General features: G+C 36.4%; 1 protein-coding gene across 3 annotated transcripts in view; it reads right to left on the bottom strand.

Annotated features, from left to right (window-relative positions):
• Window positions 1-1,257: 1,257 nt before the first annotated feature.
• NRP2 (neuropilin 2) overlaps window positions 1,258-14,243 on the bottom strand; it is a 112,660-nt gene continuing 99,674 nt past the window's right edge. For 2 of the 3 annotated variants that reach the window (XM_056536196.1, XM_056536198.1), the window contains 2 exons: window positions 5,127-5,189; window positions 1,258-4,996 (listed from right to left, as the gene is read on the bottom strand). In XM_056536196.1, coding sequence (XP_056392171.1) covers window positions 4,701-4,996; window positions 5,127-5,189 — 359 coding nt within the window. In that variant the 3' untranslated portion in view covers window positions 1,258-4,700. Of the gene's footprint in view, window positions 4,997-5,126; window positions 5,190-6,804; window positions 12,916-14,243 lie in introns of those variants that run through there. The other variant, XM_056536197.1, reaches the window with a different exon arrangement.

The raw sequence follows: 14,243 nt of genomic DNA, 5'->3' as shown, positions 1-14,243 counted from the left end.
TACGGCATTGCTGCATTACCATTACACATAAATAAACAATTTAAATTATGGATGCAAGATCAGATCCTTCAATTCTACCAAAACATTCTGACTGTCTTGTAAGGAATTATAGCCACTGTAAGTTAAACTACTACCCAGAGTACATTTATCAATAAGATATTATTCACACCACATTCTCAATGTACATCATAGGTATACATCAGGAGTATTTCCTAAAGTATAACTCTGACTTATTCCTCTGACATCTGCCATTGCATGCCATTTATACATGTTAAACAAACATATACTGCACAGAATGCTTTTTTCCAAAGGATGTCTCCACATATAATATGGTTGAATGAAAAAAATATCACAACCCAACATTTGGCCTCCATTAGGTGATTAGGTCTATGGTTACTTTGCCATACATGCTTGGGGCTTTCCCACCCCATATGCCAAACAAACGTTGGCATGCTGTGTGAATGCCACCTAAGCCTGTTTACATTTCCAGGTGCAATATTTGTCATTTGACATGAAAAAAGGAAGCTGCTTATTTGAAGAACCATAACAGAACCATAACCCTACCATTTTGACAAGTTAACAAAGTTACAAAATACCTTTTTGCCTTATTTTATCATTAAAGGAACCTTTCAGGCATTTAGTACTGTGTCAATTGCTGGTCCTGATGTACATGACACAGGTTTTTTTTTCTTTTTTTGGTGTTCTCTAAATTCATGTGTCATGATTTGCCCCCTCAGGTCCTGCCCCAGGTCTAACCAAGTTTTTTAATGAAATAATTTGATAACCTACCGTAAATACCATATCTTATTACCAATATAAAGTACAGCAGGTTACCCAAACAGAAGACAGCAGAACCAGATTATAATTGTAAGATTGGTACAAGATTGGTAAGATTTCGATGGAGAAATGCTGCCCAGTGGCATAACTGGCATCTAAAGAATAGTTTGGTTCCATTTTAGATATTTGCTCAGAATCGGCATAGTTGACAATTGTTACATTTTTAATTCTGAATGGTTTGCAGTATCATTGGGACAATACATATGCACTGGTTGGTAATTCAGACTAGAGATGAGCGAACTTACAGTAAATTCGATACGTCAGGAACTTCTCGGCTCGGCAGTTGATGACTTATCCTGCGTAAATTAATTCAGCCTTCAGGTGCTACGGTGGGCTGGAAAAGGTGGATACATTCCTAGGAAAGAGTCTCCTAGGACTGTATCCACCTTTTCCAGCCCACCGGAGCACCTGAAAGCTGAACTAATTTAAGCAGGAAAAGTCATCAACTGCCGAGCCGAGAAGTTTGTGACGAATCTAATTTACTGTAAGTTCGCTCATCTCTAATTCAGACGCTTATATACTTTTTTAAGCTTCACATCCTGATCCATCTATTAACACATCTACTATATGCATATATTATTAAAATACACAGACCAGTTACTTCTTCCTTGCAATAGTAACCATAATAAAAATGTATCAATATATGGCCATTTTGTATTTCATACTATTTAACTTTCACAAACCACCACAGAGTAATGTGGCTTCTCTATTGATCTCATCCAGGAATTAAATATATAAGACAAAGGCTAGAATAAGCATTTAAAGCAATGATATTGTTGAAATCTTTTTTTCCATGGAATAGTTTAAGAAAACAGTTTAGCTAAAAAAGAAAGTGACCCAAAACATGACAAATTGTAATATTGGTGTTTGAAGACAAAATAAATTATGAGGTATAAGAAATTGGTGTAGATTACCTCGAGTCAAAAGTATAGCAACCAATTTCCAAAATGTACTGTTCTACCAGTTGGGTGATTCTATTACATGGTCCCTAGACATTGTTGTCTTCATTCAAGTGGAGCAACCTACTGACTTCATCGGTTAAACTATATTCAATACATTCAGGGATGGTAGCCTGGTCCTGAAGGGCTACATGGAGGTCTGAGTACATTCTCAGATAGCAGTATAACTGATGGTCACGGCATAGTAAACTGCCCTGGTGGTATAGAGGTCACATTTGTACAAAAAAAAAAAAAACTTTGCTAACTAATCCTTACACATCAAAAACATAGAATTTTCTACTACAGTAATACAATTCTGTCTTGCTGCATTGTATGCATTAGGTATAAACTTTAACCTTAAAGAGGCACTGAACTGTTGGCAACTTCAACACAACATTCACCTTTCCTTCCACTGTGGTACAAAGTAGAAACTGTTCAATGGACATGTCATCATTCAATAGAGATTCTATGGCAGTAAAGCATTTGAAGAGTTGTAAGCATAAGAATGAAAGCATGCACCATTAATCGAAGGGTTAATGAACTTTCTACATGTAAAGTGGAAGTCTTAAGCATTAATAGAGACATATCTGGAACAAGCAAAAACAAAGACCCCATATCCTGTATGAATAATCACCCAATGGCTATATCTATCCATACTTTGGCAACAGGAACTACACACTTACTACATTAGTTTTCCAAACCAAGTCCTAAACATGTAGGTCACATTCACATTTGAAAGGGCCCTCAGGAAATCATGGCATTAAAAAATAAGTTCCATCTTTTTAATATCCAAGGCACTTAAGTAGGAAACAGGACTATGCTTAAAGGAAAAAGTTATGAATGTAGCTGCTCTCGATATGTAAACAGCCCCGATTTCCTTATTCAAAACTACAACATGAAAACAGCTTCTCATAGGAATAAGACACTAGTTTCTGCTATTTTACCAAAGAACAGTCATAAACAGTACAATGAACTGGGCATTACAATCCATAATTATAAACCAACAAACAAAAATCAACAAATAGGCACCAACATAACCATAAAAATCCCAGGCACTGCCCCTTGCAATTGCTACTAAGTGCTAGCTAATATAAGAGCGTGCACTCATAAATGACTAAAGCTCAAGTATTCATCTAATCTTACCATTCTTTACTGATATGGGGCTCTTGGTTATTTTTTCTTTGATAATTTTACGGTTGCACAAACTCCTGTTTGTAACCAAACATTAGTAACACATTACAGTCTTATTCACACAACAAAAGACCCAAAACCAAGACTGGATCATGATAAAAAAAAAAAAAGGAGAAGAATGATGGAAACCTTTCTTTTTCTCCTATGTTTTGGATTTCATCTTGGATTTAATTATATGTTCCCCAATTGAACTGTGTGAATTTGCCCCATGGGTCGGGTATGACCTTTACAATGCATGCCACTGTCCTTCATATGAACTAATGCTACATGACCACTACATGTAAACACATTGCTGATGAGTTATGCTACATATAGTTAAGGCAGGCACAGCTAAGAAGTAGCTATTTACTCCCAGCAAGCTTTGCTACCCAGTTGGTTATGCATGTTTTAAGGCTATTCATACTCAGGTTCATGCATTGGACATGCAGATTCAGGGCACAGGACAGTTGGACACTATATGTTAATATGAGAAAAGATTTGACCCTGCCTGTGTACAATATATGAACTATAAATACTGCTCTTATTACTAACATGAAGAACAGTATCTATTAAAGAATATGATGTATGATTTATAGACACATGAAGGGTATCTTTCATATATGTGCATTACATAATGTATTAGCCCAAAATGTGATGCATTTCTACTGCTATGTTAAGTTATCTTAGTAGTACAAGTTGCCTGTTCACCTTATCATTGTAGGAAAGAGGGCAAAGAATCTCACATTATGTGCATTTGCTCCATAAATGTGTATTTTGGAGTTGCACTATTACAGCCATAGCAAAATAACTGAAGAATTTCCATAATCCATTGGGCTCTTTTTGTAATCCGCCTGAAAAGTGAAAGGCTACATACTTTATTTAAGTGATTCTCTCACTTTCATATTTTACAGATGAAACAGTGGTTATATGAATGCTATCACTTCCACTGCCAAGATAGAGTTCATATAACTGAGCTTTCCATTAATTTTCTGTCTTTAATATTTGCAGGAGGAGATTCACTTTAAGAAATCAGTATATGGCATGTTTATAGCAAATGCAGTTTAGGGGTCAAATGTTACTTGAAAAAGCTTCACCAGAAAAACAATACATGAATTGTAATCATCCCACCCACCCAAACATACAATACATAAAAGGTACAATCAAAGCCAGCTCTGAATAGAAAACCCTTTAAAAATGTGTCCTTTTGTTCTAGGCATTTTGAAAAAAAAAATTGTAATAGACCGCATGAAGAAGACGGTCACATTTCCATTAGAGACCTGGCTATAGAAAATGGCTCTGAATCACAAGTAATCTTAAGGCTCTTCTACTCATGTCTTGATGCTGTCGTGCAACTCTTCCCTTGGGACTGGGAGAGGTTGATCTCGTCCTACCAAAAGTGCTGTCATTCCCAAAGGTCCAAGTGGTAACACTAACAGCACTGATACAAGATTTTAATTCACATCACTCCTCCATGGAGAAATGTCATATCGTGGATAGTGTAAAAAGTTATACATCAGGTCTGTAAAACTGGGAGGCATTGGAGTTTTGGGAGGCATTAGTGAAAACTGAGAATTGTCCTTTTTTTCTCAAACAATATTCTTCAGTTTTTTTTCCGACTTTGTAGAAACACGGTTTCAGTGTCCTTATGAAGAAAAGCAGCTGAAACAGCTAATTCATTGCCACCACATTGGATGGCTACAAGACTTCTAAATGGGAATCAACAAGTGTTCAATATCATTAAGTTCGAGTATTCCATCATGCCTCAGAACAGCATTTCTGTGGATTCATTTTCACCTTATGTTTTATCCCATCATAGAGTTCAAAATTGTAGTTCTCCAAAGTTGTGGAGCTACGAGAAGAAAGGCCGGTATAAGAGCAAGTGCAGTAGAGCAGCAAACCAGCACAAATAGCCCCAAGAAGGACTCCAAGAGAACTCATGGCAATAATGGTTACCAAAATTGGATCCAAAGTATAAAGCCAACTTTCTTCTTTATCAGATCTTGGAGTTACCACATTATTTGTGGGAAACGTTGTGTGGGATTCATAGTCACCTACAAGACAGTAATCATTCATTAGGAATTAAAGAATGATATCAAGTACCGGTATATAAAAGAATAGAAGAGATATAATGTAGATTTTAAAAGATAAGGAAAAGATAGCATAGAGAATCGGAACTCTTACTTATTTTTCCTCCAAAGCTGCGTCCCAGTGGGTCATGATTATTTCTTATAAATGGAACATCCACTAAAAAGAAGCATAAAACATTTTTAGAGGACATGTAAACAAGTTAGAAAATTATAGAAAGGATTCAGAAAACAAATTCATCCACAGTAAATTATAGCTCCAATAACAGGGTTTTATTACAAAACATCTTAAAGTTTTTTTTTCTCTTGGTTTATCGTTTTACAAACATTATTAATTCTTGGCATTTATGTAAACAGTTATTATTTAGCTCCTGTCAAATACATGGTCATATAACAATATAGTCTGACAGTTTAAGAAAATGATTAATACTGGTATTATTAACAGAAATACATTTACATTGTGTAGGGCTAGCGTACACATAAAATGGTAGTGTTGTTAAAGGCAACCAATCCAATTCCAGCTTTTTATAGATAGGTTAAAATAAAGATGATTCATCTGGCTGGTTACTATGACCAGCTGTTTTATATTTCTGTCTGATTTTTGTTTTTTTCACATGTCTCATCACAGTTTCCCAATTCCCCATTTAACCATAAAACTTTAAGATAAACATGTTATACTTTTTTTAAATATCATAATGCCTATATTTATAGAGTCCAAGATTGTTTACATCTTTGGTTACTTGTCTAGAAAAGTCTTTAATGTATACAATGGTACTGCCAACCAGAGCAGTTAATCAGCCATGTCAAGTCTTTCCTATGTCATGCCAGTTGGTACATGATGGTTGGTATCAATACAGTTCCTTTTTAACCAGGTGTTTTTGCTACTTTTAAGACTACCATACATTTAAATGGTCATATAAAGGTTTTAACCCTGCGTTAGATGTTTTTGTCCTTGCAAACACATATGTATGAATGAAAGGATAAAGCTGCAACCCATCAGAATTATACTTATGTAGTATTGGTGGACACAGTCTGCTATATTGTAACAGACAGAACTGTCCATTGTCTAAAAATGACTAATGTAATACAAAATCAATGACATCTAAAATGTGTCATGCTCGATTATACTATTGGCAAAGTCAATAAAGGCATTTAATCCTATAAACCATTTGTGTACCCCTCATCCTGTTATGTCAGATTGTCTAATCACAATATAAGCTGATGGAGCTGAATCAGGGGTTACAGGCCACACATGGATTTTAGAGAAGGAGCTTTATATCTCATCAGCCGCAACAACTTCCAGTATTTTTTTCCCAATTGCCCTTCTACGCCTTTTCCACTAAACTTACCGCTTTTCACAAAGTACCCAATGAACATTGCACCAGCTGAGAAAGTAAGCCTGGTGAGATCATCATGATAAATGTCTCCTAAGCTGCTGATGCACAGACCAGCATGATTGTGTTGCTTCCTTCTGCCCTTTAGGGAAAGGAAAAATGATGTCCCATTTTGTTGATTACCCCAGAGAGAGGACAATCTTCATTATAATCACATTCGGGCAATTTAGCACTTAGCAACTTTAGTAAAATCCCGGAACTACCATCTTTGTCGTCTCAGGTGACAGACTGATTAAAACTTCAAGCCAGTAAGCAAATCACTGATACCATAAGAAAGAAAGGGTGATGGGGAGTACAAAAAGCTGCAAATTTGTTAACGTGCTGGAGAGCCAGCATCATTTCTCTGAACCCATTTCAGTGGTAAGTAAAGAGAAACAGATGTTTGTACAAAAATATTATCCTTTAATTACATTCCACACAGCACATGATCAAATAAGGTTCAAATTTCCATAAGTTTTTTTTTTCTTTCATTCTCAGGCAGAGGACAAAGCAAGAAATGCGCAATTATGAGGGATTTGGGAGAAAATAATTGGATATCATATATTCCAATAGTGATTTGACCAAAGTTTTCATAGAAAAGAACATTATACAGCATATAGGTAAATAACAGCATTCTCCATGCCCAATTTTTTGCAAATAATGAACAGGTAGAAAACATGGATATGGCCTGGTTTTATATTAAAGGGATATGCCTTCAATCGCAGTACTTATAATCACATTAATATGAAACATTTGTATCTAGTACAAGGGAAGAACCACACCTGAGAAACAACATAAACATTAGTAATGTGATGGCTCAGTTGTTAGTACTGTTGCTTTGTATTGCTCAGGTCCTGCGTCTGTAAAATAGCGTGCATAAAGTTTGAATTTTCTTCCTCTGTCTTCCTTACACACCCTAAAAAACTTACTGATAAGATCATTTTTTGGTTTAAATTATCCTGTCCAAATGTGGACAAAGACTGGTGTGAAGTGACAATCTCTCTACAGTGCTATGGAATATGTTGGCACTATTTAAATGACTAAAACAAATAACCATAAGGACCAGGACTTTGAAGTGATCTTGACCTGGAGATCAACGCTTAAAAGAGGTCCTTGATATTATAAACTGCCTAATAATGGGAATATTGTACTAAATATTGGTACAAAACATTAGGTAAATTGGTAGTAAATATTTGTAATATCTAAATACTTGTATCTTTTCTTTGATGTTGGGCAACCATGGGTAAGTGTTGGCCAACCAGTTATTAGAGAAGGTGGTGTTTTTGTATACACAATAGGAAGAATAGCCACCCATTTATCTTTTATTCAGATGTAGTCCTACATAAAGCTTCACTTTAATGTGATTATCCCTTTAATAAAATACCATAACATCTCCCCCTTGCCACAAGGCATATCGAAGAACTATTTTTTTTAGTACAATTTATGTCTTTTCTACAAAGCAATTGTGTTTGACCTAATACAAAGCTCAAAAAGTTTGCTGTGCATTATAGGCCTCAATAATTGCATTTATAAAATGTTTTAAAGCAACCCCTTCAGAACCAGACAGCAACATGACAAACACTAAAAAGAAAAAAGTCTTTACATTGCTGGGAAAAAACAAGAACATAGATTTCATGGTATTCATCTTTTATGCTCTTCTTTCAAATTTCATCATCAACAACAACAACGACAACACAAACATCTAAAAAGGCAGCAAAGATGTAGAAGAAAACACGTTAATGAGGAACAGTTTCCAAATAATAGGAAACCGAGGGCCAAAAGGTGCCTTGTTGCATTTGTTCCTTTTGTTTAGTCCTTTCCTTTGTGCACAATGCAGCTGGTTATTTCTTTTTGTATATATATATATATATATATATATATATATACATATTTATATTATTTTTACTTAAGTCAAACAGTAAATGCTATTTACAATCATGGAACTTTGTTCTAAGCATGTGGCAACAGATGGTAAGACTTAGATACTGCTGTTAGATTAAACAGACAAGAGAGAACTAGCAACGTAATTACACTTACACTTTAGGACTGATGTGATTTTAAAAAGAGTTACAATAAATTTCCTCCTGTAATTAGGCGCTATGAAAAAATTCTCCGTACAAAAAACATTGCTCCAGAAGGAAGCCATTTTGCAAGAACCACTTTCATGCTAAATGGGTTTATAATGCATTGTGCAGCAAGTTGACGTGACAACAGACTGAAGTGGATCATGAGAATTAATTCTTGTAACATAGATCCCTGAAGAATATCGGTAATCACCATACATAGACTTAACAACTATGGAACTTCCATGCCCTGCTATTCCATCCAAGTGGTTTTATGATGAAACATACATAGATGTTAGGCTATGTCAAACAAGAGAGCATATAGGGGCATTGACAACCCTTTTCATCTATGTGGCACCAGTTGGACAATGGTGACATACAGAATATGGAAGTTTTCTTACGGGACAAAAAGTTCCCCTCAAAAAACAAAAAAAAAACACAACAAGAAACAATGAACATTAGGTTGCATTAAAATAAAATAGTTTTTGTTTCATCTAAGGAGAATGAAACATGGGAAATTTTAAGCTGGTAAATTTAGTCTTAGTTTTATCTCCCTACACTGCCTGGTTAGCCTCCTGGTATACAGGTACTTTACAATGTACAAAATATTTCAACTTCTAAGCACAACCTTATGTGTGCATTACATTACAGAAAAATAATCAGCAGTAATGCCAAATGGACAAAACCAATCTAATACAAAAAGGCTCAAAAGTATTATACACAGCAGTGCACTGTATACTAGCATTTCTGTGAGAAATACATTCAAACACCCAAAAAACAGCATGGATACAAAAAAAATATACATTTCTATGTCACTTTAGCATATAAGGCCACCCATTTGCTACCTTAAAAAATAAGTAAAACTAATTATTTTTAAGCTCCACTAACACTGAAACTGCAAAATGTGTGAGCCACAATTGTTATATACATTACAAAAAATAAATAAAAACACATGCCACAAGTGCATGTGTCCCATCAATCATAGATGTGTGTTTTCATCCGGACCAGAAATAAAGGTTCGGCAATGAGGTTTACTTCTGAAATGTATGACCAAAATGAAATGTTGTAGAACCAAGATAGGAATTTTTGGCTTACTTTGTGATTACAGTAAAGAAATGCTGCAGCAATGGGCAACATAAGCTGTAGCAGGACACTGGTAACCTCAGTGGAATATTTTAGTTATATTTTAGTGGCACCTGAACAACATTAAAAAATCAGGTCTGCTTTTCCACCAGAAATGGGGCGATTCCAGCCAGGTTTTTTAGCTCAGTCACATTTGCTTAAATATTGCTCAACTGCAATACCAGACATAGCTCATGGGCAAGAGTGGTGTCGTTCCTGAATAAAAGCAGGCCCTTTTTTTTTTAACCTTGTACGACTAAAAGAAAACCTGTCACACTGAAACAGCAGTCCGGTCTGCAGGCATCATTTTATAGAGTAGGAGGCACTAAGCAGTTTAATATATAGATATAGCAGAAAAGATTAAGTATAACTAGTAACGTATTCATGTAAACCTCTGCTCATTCTATGCTTAGGAGTCTAATGGGTGGTCCTTGTTAGTGCTTGATAGTGCTTGATGTCAATCACTAATTAGGAATGCCCATTGGACCCTTAAGCATTGAGGTTTGCATAAATAAATTACTTTTTATATATGTATATCAATCTTCCCAGCTCTTCCAGCTCTATAACATGTTACCTACAGACTGGACTATATTTTCAAAATGATGGATTCTCTTTAAAAAGGTTCCATATTAGAACCAAACTAATAAATCTAGAGATAGAAGCAATTAGAAATTTCTATTGTAATGCTTGCAAACAATTGAAAGTGCATTAAAATGAAAGGGTGGCCCATACCAATTATTTTTTTCTTCATTTTGTAGAAACCACCACTTGTATATTTTAGATTGACAATAAAATAACTCCATGTATCTCTATGCCAACTGATAAACATTACAGAAATGTCTGCTGGCCACCTTTTATTCCTTCTCCCCTCTGCTGTCATCCTTGCCCATTTTTCTTTAAAACTGACGCAGGAGACAGGAGATGGAAAAAAACAAAAAATGTTGGTGTGCAAGTAGTTCAACCCACTGCGATATTTAGAGCAAATTATTCCCCAACAGTACTGTCAACTGCAGGAAACCAGTGGAGCAATGGCAGTTTCAAAAGCCCCATTAAAACCAAATAAATGATCTGTTTATCTGTTATGTAGCAATTTGACTCCTACTCCTGAACCTACTGTAGATATGTGTTCATGTAGATTTAGTTACACTGTGTTTATGATGCAAAGCAATGACTAGATAAGGCAATAATAATTATACAGTGAAGTGATGTACATAGGCTCCGAGTACATTAAAGGTAGATTCACATGTGCCATATTTTGCTGAATATTTTCCTACCCATTAATGTCAATGGATAGCAAAATCAGCTGCAAAAAATATGCAGCAAAATACAGCATGTGTGACCCTACACTAAAGGGGTATTCCCATCTCAGATTGTGTAGTTAAACTTGTAGGGAACGTAAAGGTAAACATTCTAACAAATACATTTTTAACCCAACTTGCCTCCTTCTCCTGATAGAAGTGGTGGTAGGGTTGGTACAGACTGATTACCACTTCTAGAATGGAGCAGTGGCCGGAACCTAGACAACGAGCTGTCAACGAGCTCCTTTCCAAGGGAGAAAAGGAGCAGGAATAACAGGAGAATGCAGCAAGTTTGGTAAATGAACGAATTTGCTAAAATATTTACTTTGATGTGCTCTACAAGTTTAACTACATTTATTAGGATGGGTATAACCCTTTAAAGAGAAATCACTTTATTCATAGACTAGGCAAGTAGTGCCAATAAAGATTACTTGAGGTAAGAATTAAATGAATTCATAGTTTTTAAAGGAAATCTCTCAGTATTCCAGTAGTTCAGTATTGAGATGCATGCCCAATGGTCATGAAGATCTAATCATGCAGGGGCAACTCAGGATAGCAAAGAGCAGTACGTGAAATATACCTGGGGTAATGCATAAAGACCAGTGCAGAGGAAAAAAAGTGGTGTTCCTCAAGGCAACCAATCAGAGGGCATGCTTTTATCGGGTAGCCTTCACTTTCTATGGGATACTATTGCTTTATTTTGCATTCATTTTTATGCTATATCCCAGTTAGATTCTAGTCCCTTGTCAACAATTCTTGTCTTGAATACAAGCCCAGTGGGTATTTTTCTGTATAGTATGAGGCCATAAAAAATAGTTGCTTAAGCAAGATGGATTTCTGAAAGTTTACAAAAAGAACAATTTCCAAGAAATAAAAATATCTCGCATGTTTCTGTAATTGCATATATGTCTATAAGCTGTAAGACAGTAATAAGCTGTCCTAAAATGTACTGCAGTGAGCTCCACAGTATTGACAATTGATTTCTTTCCCCATTACTCCTTTGCTAACAGTGTGTAACTTGTATGGCTACCATTTTTGAAGATGAATTCCCAGGCACGGGTTGGAAAATTGGCACAATCATTTAAGTGAATCAACTCATGCTTCGAAAATTCTGTCCTTTCATGGTAGCGTGTAAGGAGTGTGGGGAAATAAGAGACCAGAAATAGCAAATAACATTACCTATGCACTGAAGTAAATGTACATTAACATTCACAAATTTGCTAGATTTGCCCCTCAAATTTTACGTCCTGGACTACACCTTAGAGCGTACTGAGTGGTATCAGTCACATCACTTGACGCAAAGTGTCCATGAGCTCACTGAAATACATTTGTTGTAATTGCCTAGTTCCATTAGTGGTTTTCACCACTACTTACGTGCTATTTCATACACACAAGAAAATAGATATGCATGTATGTAAACTTTCACAAACTTTCCTTCATATTTTCAGGCAATGTTTGTTTACCATGAGGGGCAAAATAAAAATTTGGAAAAATAATTGTCTTTGAAAAATAAAAAAAAAGAGCATTCAGGTTCTAAAAGGCATTGCCCCTTTATCTCAAACATATTCCAAGATGCAGCATTATACTTTAGAGACAGTCAAGAGGGGTCGAGATGTCCATGAGTTCAAAAATATGCAGAACAAATTATTGTCGGGTTTATAAGGAAAGGGAGAATAAAAGTGCAAATTGAGCCAACAGTTCATGAGTCTTTTAAGTCTAGATCCAGCGTCCATATCGCCCTCAGCAACGTGAACTGTGATCGGGATCATCTTGCTCTAGTTTTATAGTTAAGGTAGGCTCCACTGCCAGAGGTGCCCCATTAGCGTAGTGTGAGGTTTTGTAGGTGATGGCTGGATCGCTCTTCTTGGCCGCATAGCGGAAGCGGTGGTAGTGGAGCACCAAGGCTAGTGCGACGGAGAACAGCACCAGAACAGCGCCTCCTGCTGCCATAACGTAATACCAGTAGACTGGGATGGGCTGCACTGACACCGTATCCACTGTGGGCTCGCTCCCTGGTAGAAGGGTGCCCCCTGGTGGAGAGACACAGAAGAGCGTTGCTAGGTGGGATGTAGGAGGACTAAGATCAAGAGAAATCACACATGCTTTTAAATGCTTTCCAATTTCTATTTATAAAATACTCCCCCACTTATCCAGAAATATATATAAAAAAAACTATAAAACATAAAGTGAATCTCCACCTTAAAATTACCCACAGCTACGCAGGTACTTATTGAAGAGCTTCCATGACTCGTCATACACTTTAGTGAAAAGTTTTGCCTATTAAAGGGGTATTCCGCTGCTCAGTGTTTGGAACAAACTGTTCCGAACGCTGGAGCCGTCACTGGGAGCTCATGACATCATAGCCCTGCCCCCTCATGATGTTACACCCCACCCCCTCAATGCAAGTCTATTGAAGGGGCGTGACATGACATCATGAGGGGGCAGGGCTATGACGTCAAGAGCTCCCGGCGCCGGCTCCAGCGTTAGGAACAGTTTGTTCCAAATGCTGAGCAGAGAAGTACTCATTTAAAGGTGTGTGGGCACCTTTGCAAAAAAAAAAAAACAAGAAAAAAATATATTTCAATAATAACATCATATTATTAAAGGTGGAGCTTCACTATAAAGTATTTGAATAATGTTAAATTTATACAAACCCAACCCATTTTTTACATACAAAATTGTGATAGAAGCCATACAAAAGTGTAGGGATTTCTCTCTAGACAATGAACTGACCTGTTGTGGTTTACAGATGCACAATAGAAGACTTAATTACAACGGTGGCCTTTCATACACACACAGTAGGTGAAAAAGAGGGGTGCCTACCAGTCCATACACACATGATTCCCATAAACTATATTATGGCTGATATTCAGAGAGTATAACTGGTAGGGTGGTTTACTTTTATGATGGACTATTTTTCCTTCATAGCATTTGTCCTATTTAGCTAAACAAATAAGCTTCATGCTAAAGATTGTATCTGGTAATGCGATGAGCTGCTTAGGATTAATGACCACACAAACCTCCCTAAAAAACATCTTCACGTCTCTGAAGCGCCTCATAAGCACCAGCCATTAATAAGCTCAACCATTGCACAAGTTGAAGCAGCTGAAGATCTCACAAGCAGTTTCAAACAAACTAAACTTTGTCTACACATATTTTGTCCATTAAAGCCTGCCAGAATTTTATGAAGTGCATAAACCCGGGTTGGGAAATGTTGACTTGATGTGCAAGATGATTTGTAATGAGAAATGTAAAAAGAGAAGGATGCCTTTAAATCTACTTGACGAAAACAAGAATGAGTCCCAAAACTTTTGTGAAATTGCTTGTCTCTGAACTAGCCTGGCCTTGGCAACACCTA

The sequence above is a fragment of the Hyla sarda genome, chromosome 8 (assembly GCF_029499605.1).
Source record: "Hyla sarda isolate aHylSar1 chromosome 8, aHylSar1.hap1, whole genome shotgun sequence".
In the NCBI taxonomy this organism is placed as follows: domain Eukaryota; kingdom Metazoa; phylum Chordata; class Amphibia; order Anura; family Hylidae; genus Hyla; species Hyla sarda.
The sequence above is the reverse complement of the archived record's forward strand: the minus strand, read 5'-3'. Positions and strand labels throughout refer to the sequence as shown.